The sequence below is a fragment of the Bubalus bubalis genome, chromosome 5 (genome assembly GCF_019923935.1).
Source record: "Bubalus bubalis isolate 160015118507 breed Murrah chromosome 5, NDDB_SH_1, whole genome shotgun sequence".
NCBI lineage: Eukaryota > Metazoa > Chordata > Mammalia > Artiodactyla > Bovidae > Bubalus > Bubalus bubalis.
In genome coordinates this window covers 41,966,409-41,981,374 of record NC_059161.1, presented here as the reverse complement: position 1 = coordinate 41,981,374, position 14,966 = coordinate 41,966,409, and the positions used below count along the sequence as shown (strand labels likewise).

Here is a 14,966-nt window from a genome sequence, read left to right as displayed (position 1 = left end):
TTGACAGGCTTTGGTTATACTGCAGCATTTTCAGTTGTTGTTTCTCATTTTTTAAGGCAAAACAGAGAGCAGAGGTTCTTCAGTCCACGCAACGGTTCTTCTCTGAACAGCAACAGAACAAACAGATAGGAGGCAAAGCCCAGAAAGTGGACAGTGACTCAAGTAAACCTCCTGAAACCCTGACGGACCCTCCTGGTGTCTGTCAGGAAAAAGTAGAAGAAAAGCCACCCCCTGCACCCACCATAGCCACCAAACCTATTAGAACTGGACCAATCAAACCTCAGGCGATCAAAACCGAAGAAACAAAATCTTAAAGGCTGTGGTTATTGCAGGGGGTAGGGGAAGGGAGAGGGGAAAGAGGGAGAATGAAGTTAGACAATGCCGTCAGCCAAAGGGGTAAAGTGGTCTCTGACATTATCCTGTCCAGAGCTTGGAGGTGCGCAAGGGACATAGGAGCAATTTACACTGACACACAGCTGCTGCACCAGTAAAATGAGGCTTTGCCAGCTTGCACCTACTGTATAACATGCACTCTGTTGACGGCCATGCATCTTCAGTCAGAATTTGTACATGAATACATGCACACATTCCTTGAGTGCATATAATGTAGAACTAAAATCCTTATGGTTAGACGAAACACCAGAAATATGAGGGAAATAACACCACAGAGGAATAGCTCAGCCTGAACAAAGTGATGATCCCAGCTAAGACATCAGATGTGGTTTCTGTGCTCCCTCATGTTCTTGGAATATGGTTATAGCATTTATGGGCTTGGTGGTGAAGAACAGAAGATAACTGGTGCTGGATAGAGGAGCCTTATTTTTTATTATGGCAGCTTGCTATTTTTGTAACATGGTGATTGAGTTGAACACAATCAAAGTACAGTAACTGATCTCCCCTTCTTCCTGGATGAGTGAGCAGATGATGAAATACTGACATCAACATCCTTGAACATATCCAAGTGGGCAGTGTTTGGCTGCTGCTTCTGTTTGAAATGATGCTGTGTTTTGGTTGTGGCCCAAAGCTTTGAAGTGCTACTTGGCATCTCCTTTCTTCCATGAAGCTCTTAACCATTCAGACATGACGGAGTTGGTCAAATACTACTTAGGTTGAGTCCTGCTTGCCTCTCCTCAGTCATCTTTGTATGAATCCAATGGTTGGTTTTTGTTTATTTTTTTAAACGGTTTTTAGCTGATGTTCATGAAGAGCAGCGAGTACCTAGAACTATGCCAATAAAGAAAGGAAATCCTATCTAAGAAGGTGCATTTCTGTACCAGAGCTGTGTCATAACCATCCTTTGGGCCCTCTGCTGGAAAAGTAGAATCAAGTCTCAAATAATGCCTTTTTAATTATATCCTCTAGTATTATAGATGTAGGACAGTACTGTATCATACCTCTGTGAATGTAAAATATCTTGTACCTGCTTTATGATATGTAGTAGTGACCGTGCTTTATCAGATCTGTTTTTAATGACGTTATTCTAGAATGTTTTCTTTCCAGATGATGATTGAGAAACGTAATTAAAAAAAAAAAATGGTGCCAGGTACCACAACAGTAACAGAACTTTGCTGTTTTCTGAGGTTTTGTTTTTTTTACTTTTTTTTTTTTTTTTAATGGAGTGTGCTGGATGTCTCTATAATTTTGTTCAGATGACTGCAGAACTTGGAAAAGCTGTTGCTGCTATTGATGCATAACATACTGCTATTGGTCTTTTTATATAAATAAATAAATCTATATATATATACATATATATATATAATTTGAATTTTTGGAAACTTTAGCTGTGCTGTCAACTTTGGAAAAAGTATCCCAGTTGTACCGTGTTGGGTTGGCATTGTACAGAAATTAACAGCCATATTGGTCTAGAAACGTTAAACATAATTTTTTCCATTTGTACAGGGGTAACACACTGTATTAAATATGTAAGGTCTTATCTACATGGGTTTGATTACAGAAACTAATAAAGTATTCTCTAAATAATGAGTCTTGGAGCTTCATATCCATTCCTAAAATCTGAAGTAAGAGTACATTATGCTCTAGGGGGAAAAAATACCACCCCAAAACTTGATTTCTGACTTTGAAGAACTATAAAGCTTATTCAGTCAAAGTAAAGACTGTCTTTTGAGGATAGTATGTATGGCCCCTGTTCTCAAGGTAGCCATGTTCATTTGAAAACAGCCTGTCAAAGAAGAGGAGAGTCGTCTTTCTTGGTGTTGTAAACTGCTGAATGTAGACAATATAATCACCATTTTTCTGACTGGAAATGGAAGGACCCAAAATAAATCTTAGTAAAGCTTGGGCAAGACTCAATAATTTACTCTATATTCCAACATGAATTACTCCAAAGAATTATTGTCAAAAACACATACATTTCCCTGGACAGAGAAATATCAAAGGAGGATATTTTACCTGAACTAGAGTTTAAGCAAGAGATGAGGCTTTGATATAATTTAGTCAGTTGATCAAGTACATACATGTGTCAGGTGCTGGGAATGTAAAAGACGGTTCTTACCTGAGTATAGTCGTGGTGGCTTGAAGTCTTGCAGGTTGCCGACACTGATACCTGACCTCTGTTTCCTAGGACCATTTTCCAGTCACTCTGTCTTCCCCCTGCCTATATATGACCCTACTGCTTAACTTGATTGTATGATTAAAACCTAAAATTGTTTGGGTAATACTAATTGATTTATTGACACGCTAGCTAATAAGTAGATTTATATGTAAATTTTGGTTTCTGAGCAAAAAAAGCAAAGTCAACAATTTATTCACCTGAAATGAAAAGGGAGCTCCCCAAATGCATTAGTATTCAGTGGAGAATTAAAGGAAGGAAGTTTCATTAATCAGGCTTGAGATTCCAGATGAGAAAGTCCTAGGTTCAAGGAGGATGTAGAGGGACAGAAGGGAGGATGGATCAATGTATTCTTTCTCTTTTTTACCAAGAGATGTGCTCAGTTGTGTCCAACTATTTGTGACCTCATGGGAACTGTAGCCTACTAGGATCCCCTCTCCAGGCAAGAATACTGGAGTGAGTTGCCATTTCCTACTCCAGGGGATCTTCCCAATCCAGGAATCAAAACCACTTTCCAAGTCTCCTGCATTGGCAGGCGGGTTCTTTATACCACTTAAACCACCTGGAAAGCCCTTGCCAATAGGGGGTGTTCAATTTCAAGTCTCAGGGAGAAAACAACTACTCATAGACATTACCAACTTTTCTTCCTCAGCAGCCCAGAATGACGTGGTTCAGGTGCTGCTTTTTTTTTTTTTTTTTTAAACCTTCCTGCCAAAGGTACATTAGGTATAATTAAGGAGAATAGAATGGCCAAGTAGGCCTCCCACACAAAGCAATCACTTTCTTAACCATAGGGAAAGGCACATGGGTACTCATATGTATTCCAGGAACATCCAAAAAAAGCACCCAAGGCAGAAGTCACGATCTTTTTATAACTTGGTAGTGTTGTTCAGTCAGTAAGTCATGTCCAACTCTGTGACCACAGCACCCCAGGCTTCGCTGTCCTTCACTATCCTTGGAATTGCTCAAACTCCTATTCATTGAGTTGGTGATGCCATCCAACCGTCTTATCACCCACTTCTGCCTTCAATCTTTGTCAGCTCAGGATCTTTCCCAATGAGTCAGCTCTTCCCATCAGGTGGTGAACGTATTGGAGCATCATCATCAATCTTTTCAATGAATATTCAGGACTGATCTTCTTTAGTATTGACTAGTTTGATGTCCTTGCTGTCCAAGGGACTCTCAAGCACCGCAATTTGAAAGCATCAGTTTGGTGCTCAGCCTCCTTTATGGTTCAACTCTTAAATCCATACAAGACTGCTGGGAAAACCATAGCTTTGATTATAGGATCTTTGTCGGCAAAGTGATGTCTCTGCTTTTTAATACACTATCTAGGTTTATCATAGCTTTTCTTCCAAGAAACAAGCATCTTTTAATTTCATGGCTGCAGTCACCATCTGCAGTGATTTTGTAAGCCCAGGAAAATAGTCTGCCACTGTTGCCATTTTTTCCCCATTTATTTGCCATGAAGTGATGGGACCAGATGCCACTATTTTCGTTTTTTGAATGTTGAGTTTTAAGCCAGCTTTTTCACTCTCTTTCACCTTCATCAAGAGGCTCTTTAATTCCTCTTCACTTTCTGCCATTAGGATAAATCTGCAATATTTTGGCCACCTGACGTGAAGAACTGATTCATTGGAAAAGACCTTAATGCTGGGAAAGATTAAAGGCAGTAAGAGAAGGGGACAATAGAGGATGAGATGGTTGGATGGCATCACCCACTGGATGGACATGAATTTGAGCAAGTTCCAGGAGTTGGTGATGGACAGGGAAGACTGGTATGCTGCAGTCCATGGGGTCACAAAGAGAGCCGTGACTGAGTGACTGAACTGATTTGCATATCTGAGGTTGTTGATATTTCTCCCAGCAGTCTTGATTCCAGTTTGTGCTTCAGCCAGCCAGACATTTTGCTTGATGTTCTCTGCATTTAAGTTAAATAAGCAGGGTGACAATATACAGACTTGACGTACTCCTTTCCCACTTTTGAACCAGTCTGTTCCATGTTTGGTTCTAACTGTTGCTTCTTGACCTGCATACAAGTTTCTCGGGGTAAGTAAGGTGATCTGATATTCCCATCTCTTTAGGAACTTTCCAGTTTGTTGTGATCCACACAAAGGCTTTAGGGTAGTCAATGAAGCAGAAGTAGATGTTTTTCTGGAATTGTCTTGCTTTTTGTATGATCCAACAGATGTTGGCAATTTGATCTCTAGTTTCTCTGCCTTTTCTAAATCCAGCTTGAACATCTGGAAGTTCTCGGTTCACATACTGTTGAATGTTGAAGCCTACCTTGGAGAATTTTGAGCATTACTTTGCTAGCGTGTGAGATGAGTGCAATTGTGAGGTAGTTTGAACATCCTTTAGCATTGCCTTTCTTTGGAATTGGAATGAAAACCAACCTCAGTCTTGTGGCCATTGCTGAGTTTTCCAAATTTGCTGGCATATTGAGTGAAGAACTTTAACATCATCTTTTAGAACTTGAAATAGCTCAGCTGGAATTTCATCATCTCTACTAGCTTTGGTCGTAGTAATGTTTGCTAAGGCCTGCTTGACTTCACACTCCAGGAAATGTGTGTGTGTGGACTTCACACTCCACACACTCTAGGTAAGTGATCACACCATCATGGTTATCCAGGTCATTAAGACCTTTTTTGTACAGTTCCGTATATTCTTTCCATCTCTTCTTACTCTCTTCTTCTGTTAGATCCTTGCCATTTCTGTGGTTTCTTGTGCCCATCTTTGCAAGAAATGTTCCCTTGGTATCTGTAATTTTCTTGAAGAGCTCTGTAGTCTTTTCCATTCCATTGTTTTCCTGTTTCTCTGCTTTGTTCACCTAAGGAGGCTTTCTTATTTCTCTGTGCTATTCTTTGGAACTCGGCATTCCCCTTCTTTGTTTTTCTCTTCTCAGCTATTTGCAAGGCTGGGAGATACCCTTGGTCTATGTTCCACATGACTAAGGGAGCCTGAGAGAAGTTTCAGTGCCCTTGTTGTAAAGTTAGTAATAATATTGATAGTTGTACATTTTTCTATTATGTTACAGAGAATACATATTCTCGTGTTCTGTTTTGTGAGTGGGAAACTGTAGTCATGGAATTTGTGAGGGTTTGTGAGTAAAAGCTTACATTCATGGTAGTACATGAGGGGCAGTATACATATATGTTCATATTCATCCTGAGTTTTATATATATATATACACACACATACACATATATACAGATATGTTTATATAGACATGCATTTAAATAGTTAACACCAAAACAGGGCTAAATTAGGGATTTTTGCAAATATTTTCTTGATCCTCACAACTGCCCTGGGAGAGAGTATTGCTTCTTTATTGTAACTGCAATATACTTGATTTATAGTGTTAATTTCTGCAATACAGCAAAGTGATTCAGTTATACACATATATATTATTTTCCGTTACGTTTTATCAGCATATTGAATATAGTTTCATATGCTATACAATAGGACTTCATTGTTTATATTATACAATGGTTTGTATCTGCTAACCCCAAACTCCAGACCCCTCTCTCCCCATCCTCCTCCCCCTTGGCAACCACAGTCTGTTCTCTGTGTCTGTGAGTCTGTTTCGTTGATGGGTTCATTTGTGTCATATCTGAGATTAGAATGATATATGGTATTTATCTTTGTCTGTCTGACTGACTTAGTGTGGCCATCTCTATGTCCATCCATGTTGCTGAAGATGGCATTATTTCATTCTTCTCTGTGGCTAAGTAGTATTCCATCGTGTGTGTGTGTGTGTGTGTGTGTGTGTGTGTGTGTGTGTGTGTGTGTGCGTGCGCGCGCGCGCGCGCACACGCCCGTCTTTATCCTTCCCCTGTCAGTGGGCCTTTAGGTTGCTTCCATGTCTTGGTTATTATGAATAGTGGTGCTATGAATATTACTCCTCTTTTACAGGTAGAAAAACCTAGCCTCATAAAAGCTAAAATTACTTGCTCAATATCATTTGGCTCAAAATTGAGAGTCATAAAATCAATCAACCCCTTTTATTTGAAAGCCAAAGCACCTGCCACCTCAGCAGAAGTGCTAAGTCATCAGGAAGGAGGGGCAATCAATCATCATGCTGCTGGGAGGAGGGGAGGACGTGAATTAGTTTTTAAAAGGTCAATAGGTAACAGGTCGAGATGTCATGCTTTCTGGCCTCTGTGCTTCCTCATTGCACATGTGGCTGAAGTCCCCTCCCCTGTTCTGCATTCAAGACCTGTCTCCCTGCAACATCTTGGGGATTTCTCATCAAGGTCACAGGGAACAGCTGTGTCAGCTGTTACCTTCAAAGGGCACGAATCAATCTACTAACACAAGCTGCTGAGAAAGATTGACTACAAGAGGATGAAAAGGCCCAGGAGGCAGTTGGCAGCAGTGAGCTGGTTTGGGCATTTTCCTTCATGGAGGCTGTGGAGTAACTGATGTATGGAAACAGTCTGTGCAGAATAAGGGTGTTTCTTTAAAGACCATGAGCTGAGGTGTGGAAGGGGTCATATCCTGAGCTGATCTGACATCAAAGGTGAGTCTGTTGGGCTTCCTCCTGAGAACAGATTTTGCAGACGGAACATCAGGCTGGTGAGTTCAGGCCCTTGCAACTCCTCTTCTGAGAACAGCCATGTCACCTCAAGAGTGTGACCGGGTATCCAGGAATGGAGATTCACTTCTTATTCCTTTGGAAATGGCTTGGCACCGAGGCAGAACTGGAGAGTCGCCGGGCTCTGCAGTGGTGTCTTTGAAGCCAGACTGACCTTAGGTTCGGACTGTAGCTCTGTGCCCCTGGGGAAGCTGCCTAACTGCTCTGTTGCTGTTTCCTCATCAAGCGCTTCAGTAGGGATCATAATAACTTATATTGCAGTTACTGTGGTTATCAAATGAGATAGTGTAAAAGGATATCCCACAATGTCTGACTTTTAAGAGCTCCCACTGCTGCTGCTTCTCTTCTCAATATCAAGCCTCCTTGTACTTTGAACAAGTAGCCTTGTCAACCCTGTGTCCCTTTTTTTTCCGGCTGTGCTGGGCCTTCTTCGCTGAGTGGGCTGCTCTCTAGTTGTGTGTGGGCTTCTCGTTGCAGTGGCTTCTCTTGTTGCGGAGCACCGCCTCTAGGGTTCGACGGCTTCAGTAGTTGTGGTGCACAAACTTAGTTGCACCGTGGCATGTGGGATGTTCCTGGATCAGGGATCAAACCCGTGTCTCCTGCATTGGCAGGCGGATTCTTTGCCACTGAGTCCCAGAGAAGCCCCCTCTTCCTGTTCTTTAGAAGTGTTCCAGGAAGAGGGCTCTGTGTGCCTCAGTGATGCCAAACAGCCCTGTGAAGGAAAGGCTGTGAGGGAGTGGTGCTCGCTACAGGGGAAGCAGCCAGGACAAGGCCCAGCTGTGCAACCCCGGGAAAGACAGTTTACCTCTCTGGGCCTCTGTTGCCTCAGCTGTTCCCTTGGGGAGCCATAGCTGCCCTCGGTTTCCATATCACCAGATTGGGGTAATAATACCGGTTGTATCTAATTGTGGGGAGGCCTGGCTCTTCCCCAGGGCAGGCATTGGAATGAGAAGATGTCTGCCTCAGGACAGGGGTGGGGCAGGGAGTGGGAGAGGGGTGGGCTGTGGGGGAACCCACTGAGAAAACAGGCAGGGAGAGTCCTCTGCAAACCCTGCCATGCTGGACCCAGACAGCCGTTTCGATCCCTGAAGCAGGTTTGCTGGTGCTTTTGTTTTAGATCCACAGGTGTCGGTGAATCTCAACCCTCTGAGTGCAAAGCCATGGCTGGGAAAGGCTCCACGGGCTACAGCATTAACCTCCCCTACAGAGACCTGGCCTCCGAGGTGATGAGGCGCAGGATCACCATGACCAGGAGGTACTCCTGGGATCTGCGGTGGGGGCTGGGATGGGGCACACATGCTGATGCACGCCAAAGGCCGAGGACTGCCTCTAGATTCAGGCTTATGTAAAGGCATCCATCCACTGCAGCAGGGCAGAATTTATGGATGAGAAAACACTTGGTCACCCACAGTGGGAAGCAGACCTTTGTCACGTGGTCCTTCAGTAGACAATGATAAGGGTACTGGGATGGACTTCAGATCAGTGGCTCTTGACTGAGGGGTGAGGATCACTTTGACAACAACTTTGAAGTTTTGATGTGCCCTCCCAATATAAAAATGTATGTTGCTGCAAGATTTGGGGACAGCATGGATGCCCGGAAGCTCTTTCTCTCTCCCAAGTAGATGGTCAGATCCCTGTAAGGCAAGAACTATTTGTCTCCTTCCCCACTCTATGCCTGATGCTCAGGACTGGGCTAGCACGCCCTTAGATAGGAGAGACCTCAGCAGGTTGTCTGGCCCACAGAAGAGAGTTTGCCTGCCTTGAAGTAGCTAGCTGCCTGAGCTGCATGTTGGAGTTCTCAAAAAGTCCACCATCTGACACCTTCCCCGGATGGTATGATCAGTGGATAAAATACAGGATGCCTAGTTAAATTTGAATTTTAGGTGAACAACAGAAGGAGTTTTTTGGGTCTAACTTAATCTGTGTGATTTGTGATATATTTACAGTAAAAGAGAACTCCCAGGTGACTCAGTGGTAAAGAATCCTCCTGCCAATGGAGGAGACACGGGTTTGATTCCTGGGTTAGAAAGATCCCCTGGAGGAGGAAATGGCAACCCACTCCAGTATTCTTGCTGGGAAATCTCGTGGATGGAGGAGCCTGGTGGGCTACAGTCCATGGGGTCACAAAGAGTTGGACACAACTGAGCACACACATCAAATACAGTAAAAAATGTTAGTTGTTTATTTGAAATTTACTTGGACAACCTATGTTTTACTTTGCTAAATCTGGCAAGCCTACAATATCCACAGTAGGCTGTTCTGTCTCCTCTCTGGTCTGAAATCCCCAGATCCAGTAGGATGCCCAAGACATCTCATATATAAACGTTTATAACAAAAACATTAGGACTCCAATTTCTATGAAAACTGAGCAACTGAGCTCTTTTGAAGTTGATGTTTGACTTGACTTGATGCTGTACCTTCGCTGTGTGTCAGGAGGTCATGTGTAGATTCTGGGACAATCCTGATGGAAGGATGAGAGAGAAAAAGCTGGAGGAAGTCCAGCGCTATTGGCCTGCTTCACTCGCAGCACATGCTAGCATGTTGCAGTTTGGGTGTTTCTATGATTTTAAAGTTATAGCATCTAGTCTCAATGAATGTAACCCTCAGTAGAGACAAGTGGCCTAACATAAATTTCTGCCAAGAAACCTGGGTTGAAATAATTCTAATAATTCAAATATGGGTAAACAACAATCGGCAGGGCTGACACTTTTGAGTTCTGTGGATATAATATGAGCTTAAAAATGGTGATTTTATAAAACCTGAAAAAATTGGCCAAAAGTAAAAAATTTGAAATAGGGACCTCCATCCAGTTTGTTCACAGTGCTTCTTGACTTCAGTGTTTATTGGAATGTAAGATTTTAGTGAATTGATTTTAAAAATCATGTACAATTTCTTAGTTATCATAGATATGGAAGTGTTAAGGGCTTCTCAGATGGTACAGTGGTAAGGAATCCACCTGCCAAGCAGGAGATGCAGGTTCAATCTCTGGGTTGGGAAGATCCCCTGAAGAAGGAAATGGCAACCCACTCTAGTATTCTTGCCTGGGAAATCCCATGGACAGAGGAGCCTGGTGGGCTATGGTCCATGGGGTCACAAAGAGTCAGACACAACTGAGCAATACCCCCTATCATGGAGGTGTTACATTTTACTGATGGGGTTACATGGCAAATTTGACCTGACTGATTAGACTGTGAGAGTGGGCATTGTCTCCAGGGGGTTGTGGTCACTGTGCTTTAACATCCACTCAAGAATAAAGAGGTTTCACAGTTCTGGGGCCTCTCCTGGCTTCCTTCCCTGTTACCCCCTCCCCCATTACCCCACACCCCCTCAGCAACATTAGGGATCAGCTCTGACTGGGAGATGCAGCACTGAGTTTGTGGTCAAGAGAGATCTGAGTTTGGATTCCAGTTCTGTCTTTTAGTGGCCACATGACCTGGGTGAATCACCTGTCTCAGCTTCCTCAGCAAAAAAAACTAGTAGGGGTGAGCTGCCACTGAGAATCTGAATGTAGTTAGTTTCTAGTTAATTTCCAAGTCCTAGACCATAGCAGGTACTCCGGGAAATGTTAAATCTGAATCTTGAATCACTTGACTGGCTAGTCCTATTCCCTTGATGGCAGGGTTTGCCCAGCCCTGAGTAGAATGGAGATGCATGGTGCATTCTAGCAGAAGGGGAGGAGAACCCAGCAGACTGGGTGTGGGGTGGGGAAGGGGTGTATAACAGAGTGGAGTGAGGCCCAGGCATAAAGGAGAGCTGAAGTGAGCCTAGGCTGAACTGGCCAGAGAATGAAAGTGGAAGTCATTCAGTCATGTCCGACTCTTTGAGACCTCAGGGACTGTAGCCTGCCAGGCTCCTCTGTCCATGGAATTCTCCAGGCAAGAATACTGCAGTTGGTTGCCATTTCCTCCTCCAGAGGCTCTTCCCAACCCAGGGACCAAACTCAGGTGGCCAGAGGCAAATAAAATCTTGAGAGAGAGAGCCTACCCTAGAGAAACTACAGAGAGCTGGCTGGTAGGGGTGAACCTCAGCTATGTTGGTTCCATGGGACCAGAGGAGATGGTTCAATTCTCTTTGAGAAGAAATGACACGCAAAGTGTAAATAGAGAGTATGTCATTTTAGGTAAGGCAGGCTGTCATCTAAAATGCTGAATGTTCTCTTTAGGGGCTGGGATCCGCGTATTCCTTTTTTCTTCTCTTTAAAAATCCCGGTTTTATTTAAATGACATTCAGTGTGCCTTTCCTCCCAGAGAAGAAAGATTTACCAAGCAAAGCGATGACGCTGGGGAAATACCCTCAGATGTGGAATCCAGACAAGCCCTTCCGAGTGCAGCTAGCCCCAAAGTACCCCCAGCCCCACCTCCCTCTCCAGCTGAAGACTTCCTAAGCACCTAAAACATCGGTCATTTTGAACTGGACTTTGACAGAAAACTCCAGAAAACTGTTTCTGCGAAGTCATTGGGGTTGGTTTTGAAGAATGTCTTCGCAAATCTTTATTCTTTCTTTCCCAGTTTTCTTCAACCACCATTGAACACTGTTTACCCTTCCTTGTGCACTTAATCTTTGGTCTCAAGCCAAATGATGTTCATATTCAGTAGTCAATTTTTGTTGTGCTAGAGAACAGTTATGGTAGTCAGTTGTATTTGAATTAAAAAAAAAAAGTGACTAGGCCTCCAATGTTAGTTAATAAATTTGGATGAGTGAAAATTCCAGGCCTCTGTGAATTTAAAGATCTGAGTTCCAGAGAACTCTGAGGGGTTTGGGTTTTCAAAGCTCAGCCTGGGGCACAGTATGTTTATGTTCTTTTGTAGCTGCGTTCTGTCTTCTGGGCTGGGACTGGGCTGTATTTCACATTTATGGACAACATTTTCAAATTTTGCTTCTCAGAGGTTTAAGTGAACTTCAAACTCTAACAGAAGACACTTAACTGGAAAAGCAGCCAAGTGCAGAGTGATCTAGTTAGGGAGGAGAAGAATACTGCCCAGATCCCATGCTCAAAACACCCTAAAGACCTCTAAGGACTCCCAAGGGCTCTTGTGAAGAGTCTGAAAGCATCAAACAGGTGATCATCCAAGTCCACATCTGAGAAATGTCCTCAGGTGCTGTTGGGGAGGAGGAAATTTCCTCCTCTATCCCTCTTGAGTTTTGGTGACTGGATTAATAATAAAATTAATGCCAGACAGATGAACAGGAAAAGAAAAACAAATTTTGATTCATGCGCATGAAGTTGTCATGGAAATGGGACCAAAGCCGGAAGTTTTTATACATTTTAGACCAAGAAACAATACATTTGTGAGGAGTGGACAGGACAAATAAATTTAGGTTTTGGGTGCTCAATTAAAGAATCTAAACAGAGTTTGGGTTCCAAGTAGTAAATTTAAAAAAACACCAAGATTTGTTTATATAGGCTTCTCAGCTTGAATTCTCTCTCTGACCATAGGATGTCCTTTTACAGGAGAGGTTTATTTCCTGCTTTTACGGTCAGACAGAAAGGAGGGTCAGAGTATTCCTCTTGCTCTGGCCCCTTAAGTAACTTTAATTCAAGATAATCCATATGCTATTGAGGCACATTTTGGGGGAAACTGCCCTAGGCCCCAACAAGGCCACTTTTATTGCATTCACTTCTTTATAGAGCCCCTGTGGGTGTTCTCTCTCCAAGTCCACCCTTTTAAGTGTGCCCATGTCCCCCTCCCCACCTAGTCAGAGGGCTCTGCTATTGATGTGGAAGTCAGCTTCTTCCCCTTGTGTCCGCTGCAGCAGCGTGGGGCAGCGGGGGGTGGGGGGGGGAGGGCGGGTGGGGGGCATGCCTGGAGCACCCGTCCTTGCCAGCTGGGGACTCAACATACATCACCTCATCCTCAGTCAGATGAGAGAACACACTTAGACACTCCAATAGGGTAGCCTCTAGCCACACGTGGCTACTTAAACATAAATTCATCAAAATTACATAAAATATAAAATTCCGTTCCTTGCACTAGTCATAATTTAGGCATTCAATAGCTTCATGTGACTGGTGGCTACCATATAAGGTGTTAAGATAGCATGACTATCATTACAGAAAGTTCTATTAGCTCTGGAACAAGGATTAAGTGACTTGCCTAAGGTCATACAACAGTAAAGAGTAGAATCAAGGAGGGGAAATGTTGGGAAGGGGTACCCTTTGTGGTAGCTTTATTTCCAGTTTATTCTGAGCAAGTTCCAGGATATTTTTTCCGTTTGTTTCTTTGTTCAAAAAATATCAAGTACCTACTATCTGAGCTGAGCCCTGCTCTCAGTTCAGTTCAGGTGCTCAGTCGTGTCCGACTCTTTGCAACCCCATGAATTGCAGCACACCAGGCCTCCCTGTCCATCACCAACTCCCAGAGTTCACTCAAACTCACATCCATTGAGTCGGTGATGCCATCCAGCCACCTCATCCTCTGTCGTCCGCTTCTCCTCCTGCCCCCAATCCCTCCCAGCATGAGAGTATTTTCCAATGAGTCAACTCTTCGCATGAGGTCGCCAAAGTACTGGAGTTTCAGCTTTAGCATCATTCCTTCCAAAGAACACCCAGGACTTATCTCCTTCAGAATGGACTGGTTGGATCTCCTTGCAGTCCAAAGGACTCTCAAGAGTCTTCTCCAACACCACAGTTCAAAAGCATCAATTCTTCGGCGCTCAGCCTTCTTCACAGTCCAAATCTCACATCCATACATGACTACTGGAAAAACCATAGCCTTGACTAGATGGACCTTTGTTGGTAAAGTAATGTCTCTGCTTTTCAATATGCTATCTAGGTTGGGCATAACTTTCCTTCCAAGGAGTAAGCGTCTTTTAATTTCATGGCTGCAGTCACCATCTGCAGTGATTTTGGAGCCCAGAAAAATAAAGTCTGACATTGTTTCCACTGTTTCCCCATCTATTTCCTATGAAGTGATGGGACCGGATGCCATGATCTTCGTTTTCTGAATGTTGAGCTTTAAGCCATCTTTTTCACTCTCCACTTTCACTTTCATCAAGAGGCTTTTTAGTTCCTCTTCACTTTCTGCCATAAGGGTGGTGTCATCTGCATATCTGAGGTTATTGATATTTCTCCCGGCAATCTTGATTCCAGCTTGTGTTTCTTCCAGTCCAGTGTTTCTCATGATGTACTCTGCATATAAGTTAAATAAACAGGGTGACAATATACAGCCTTGACATACTCCTTTTCCCATTTGGAACCAGTCTGTTGCTCCATGTCCAGTTCTAACTGTTGCTTCCTGACCTGCATACCAATTTCTCAAGAGGCAGATCAGGTGATCTGGTATTCCCATCTCTTTCAGAATTTTCCACAGTTTATTGTGATCCACACAGTCAAAGGCTTTGGCATAGTCAATAAAGCAGAAATAGATGTTTTTCTGGAACTCTCTTGCTTTTTTGATGATCCAGCGGATGTTGGCAATTTGATCTCTGGTTCCTCTGCCTTTTCTAAAACCAGCTTGAACATCAGGAAGTTCACGGTTCACGTATTGCCAAAGCCTGGCTTGGAGAATTTTGAGCCTTACTTTACTAGCATGTGAGATGAGTGCAATTGTGTGGTAGTTTGAGCATTCTTTGGCATTGCCTTTCTTTGGGATTGGAATGAAAACTGACTTTTTCCAGTCCTGTGGCCACTGCTGAGTTTTCCAAATTTGCTGGCATATTGAGTGCAGCACTTTTACAGCATCGTCTTTCAGGATGTGGAATAGCTTAACTGGAATTCTATCACCTCCACTAGCTTTGTTCGTAGTGATGCTTTCTAAGGCCCACTTGACTTCACATTCCAGGATATCTGGCTCTAGGTCA

At 43.4% G+C, this 14,966-nt stretch overlaps 1 protein-coding gene and 1 long non-coding RNA gene across 14 annotated transcripts in view; both read left to right on the top strand.

Moving 5' to 3' along the window:
* The window catches only part of PRRC2C (proline rich coiled-coil 2C), a 96,073-nt gene extending 94,093 nt beyond the window's left edge, over positions 1-1,980 (top strand). For 10 of the 13 annotated variants that reach the window (XM_044943026.2, XM_044943023.2, XM_044943025.2 and 7 more), the window contains one exon: positions 57-1,980. In XM_044943026.2, the coding sequence (XP_044798961.1) occupies positions 57-314 (258 nt within the window). In that variant the 3' untranslated portion in view covers positions 315-1,980. The remainder of the gene's footprint in view (positions 1-56) is intronic. The other 3 variants (XM_044943033.1, XM_044943032.1, XM_044943028.1) reach the window with 1 other exon arrangement.
* A 6,307-nt stretch (positions 1,981-8,287) lies between these two features.
* Positions 8,288-14,966, top strand: part of LOC123333698 — an 18,621-nt gene continuing 11,942 nt past the window's right edge. Inside the window, exon 1 of the long non-coding RNA XR_006551164.1 lies at positions 8,288-8,421. This is a non-coding gene — a long non-coding RNA (uncharacterized LOC123333698). The remainder of the gene's footprint in view (positions 8,422-14,966) is intronic.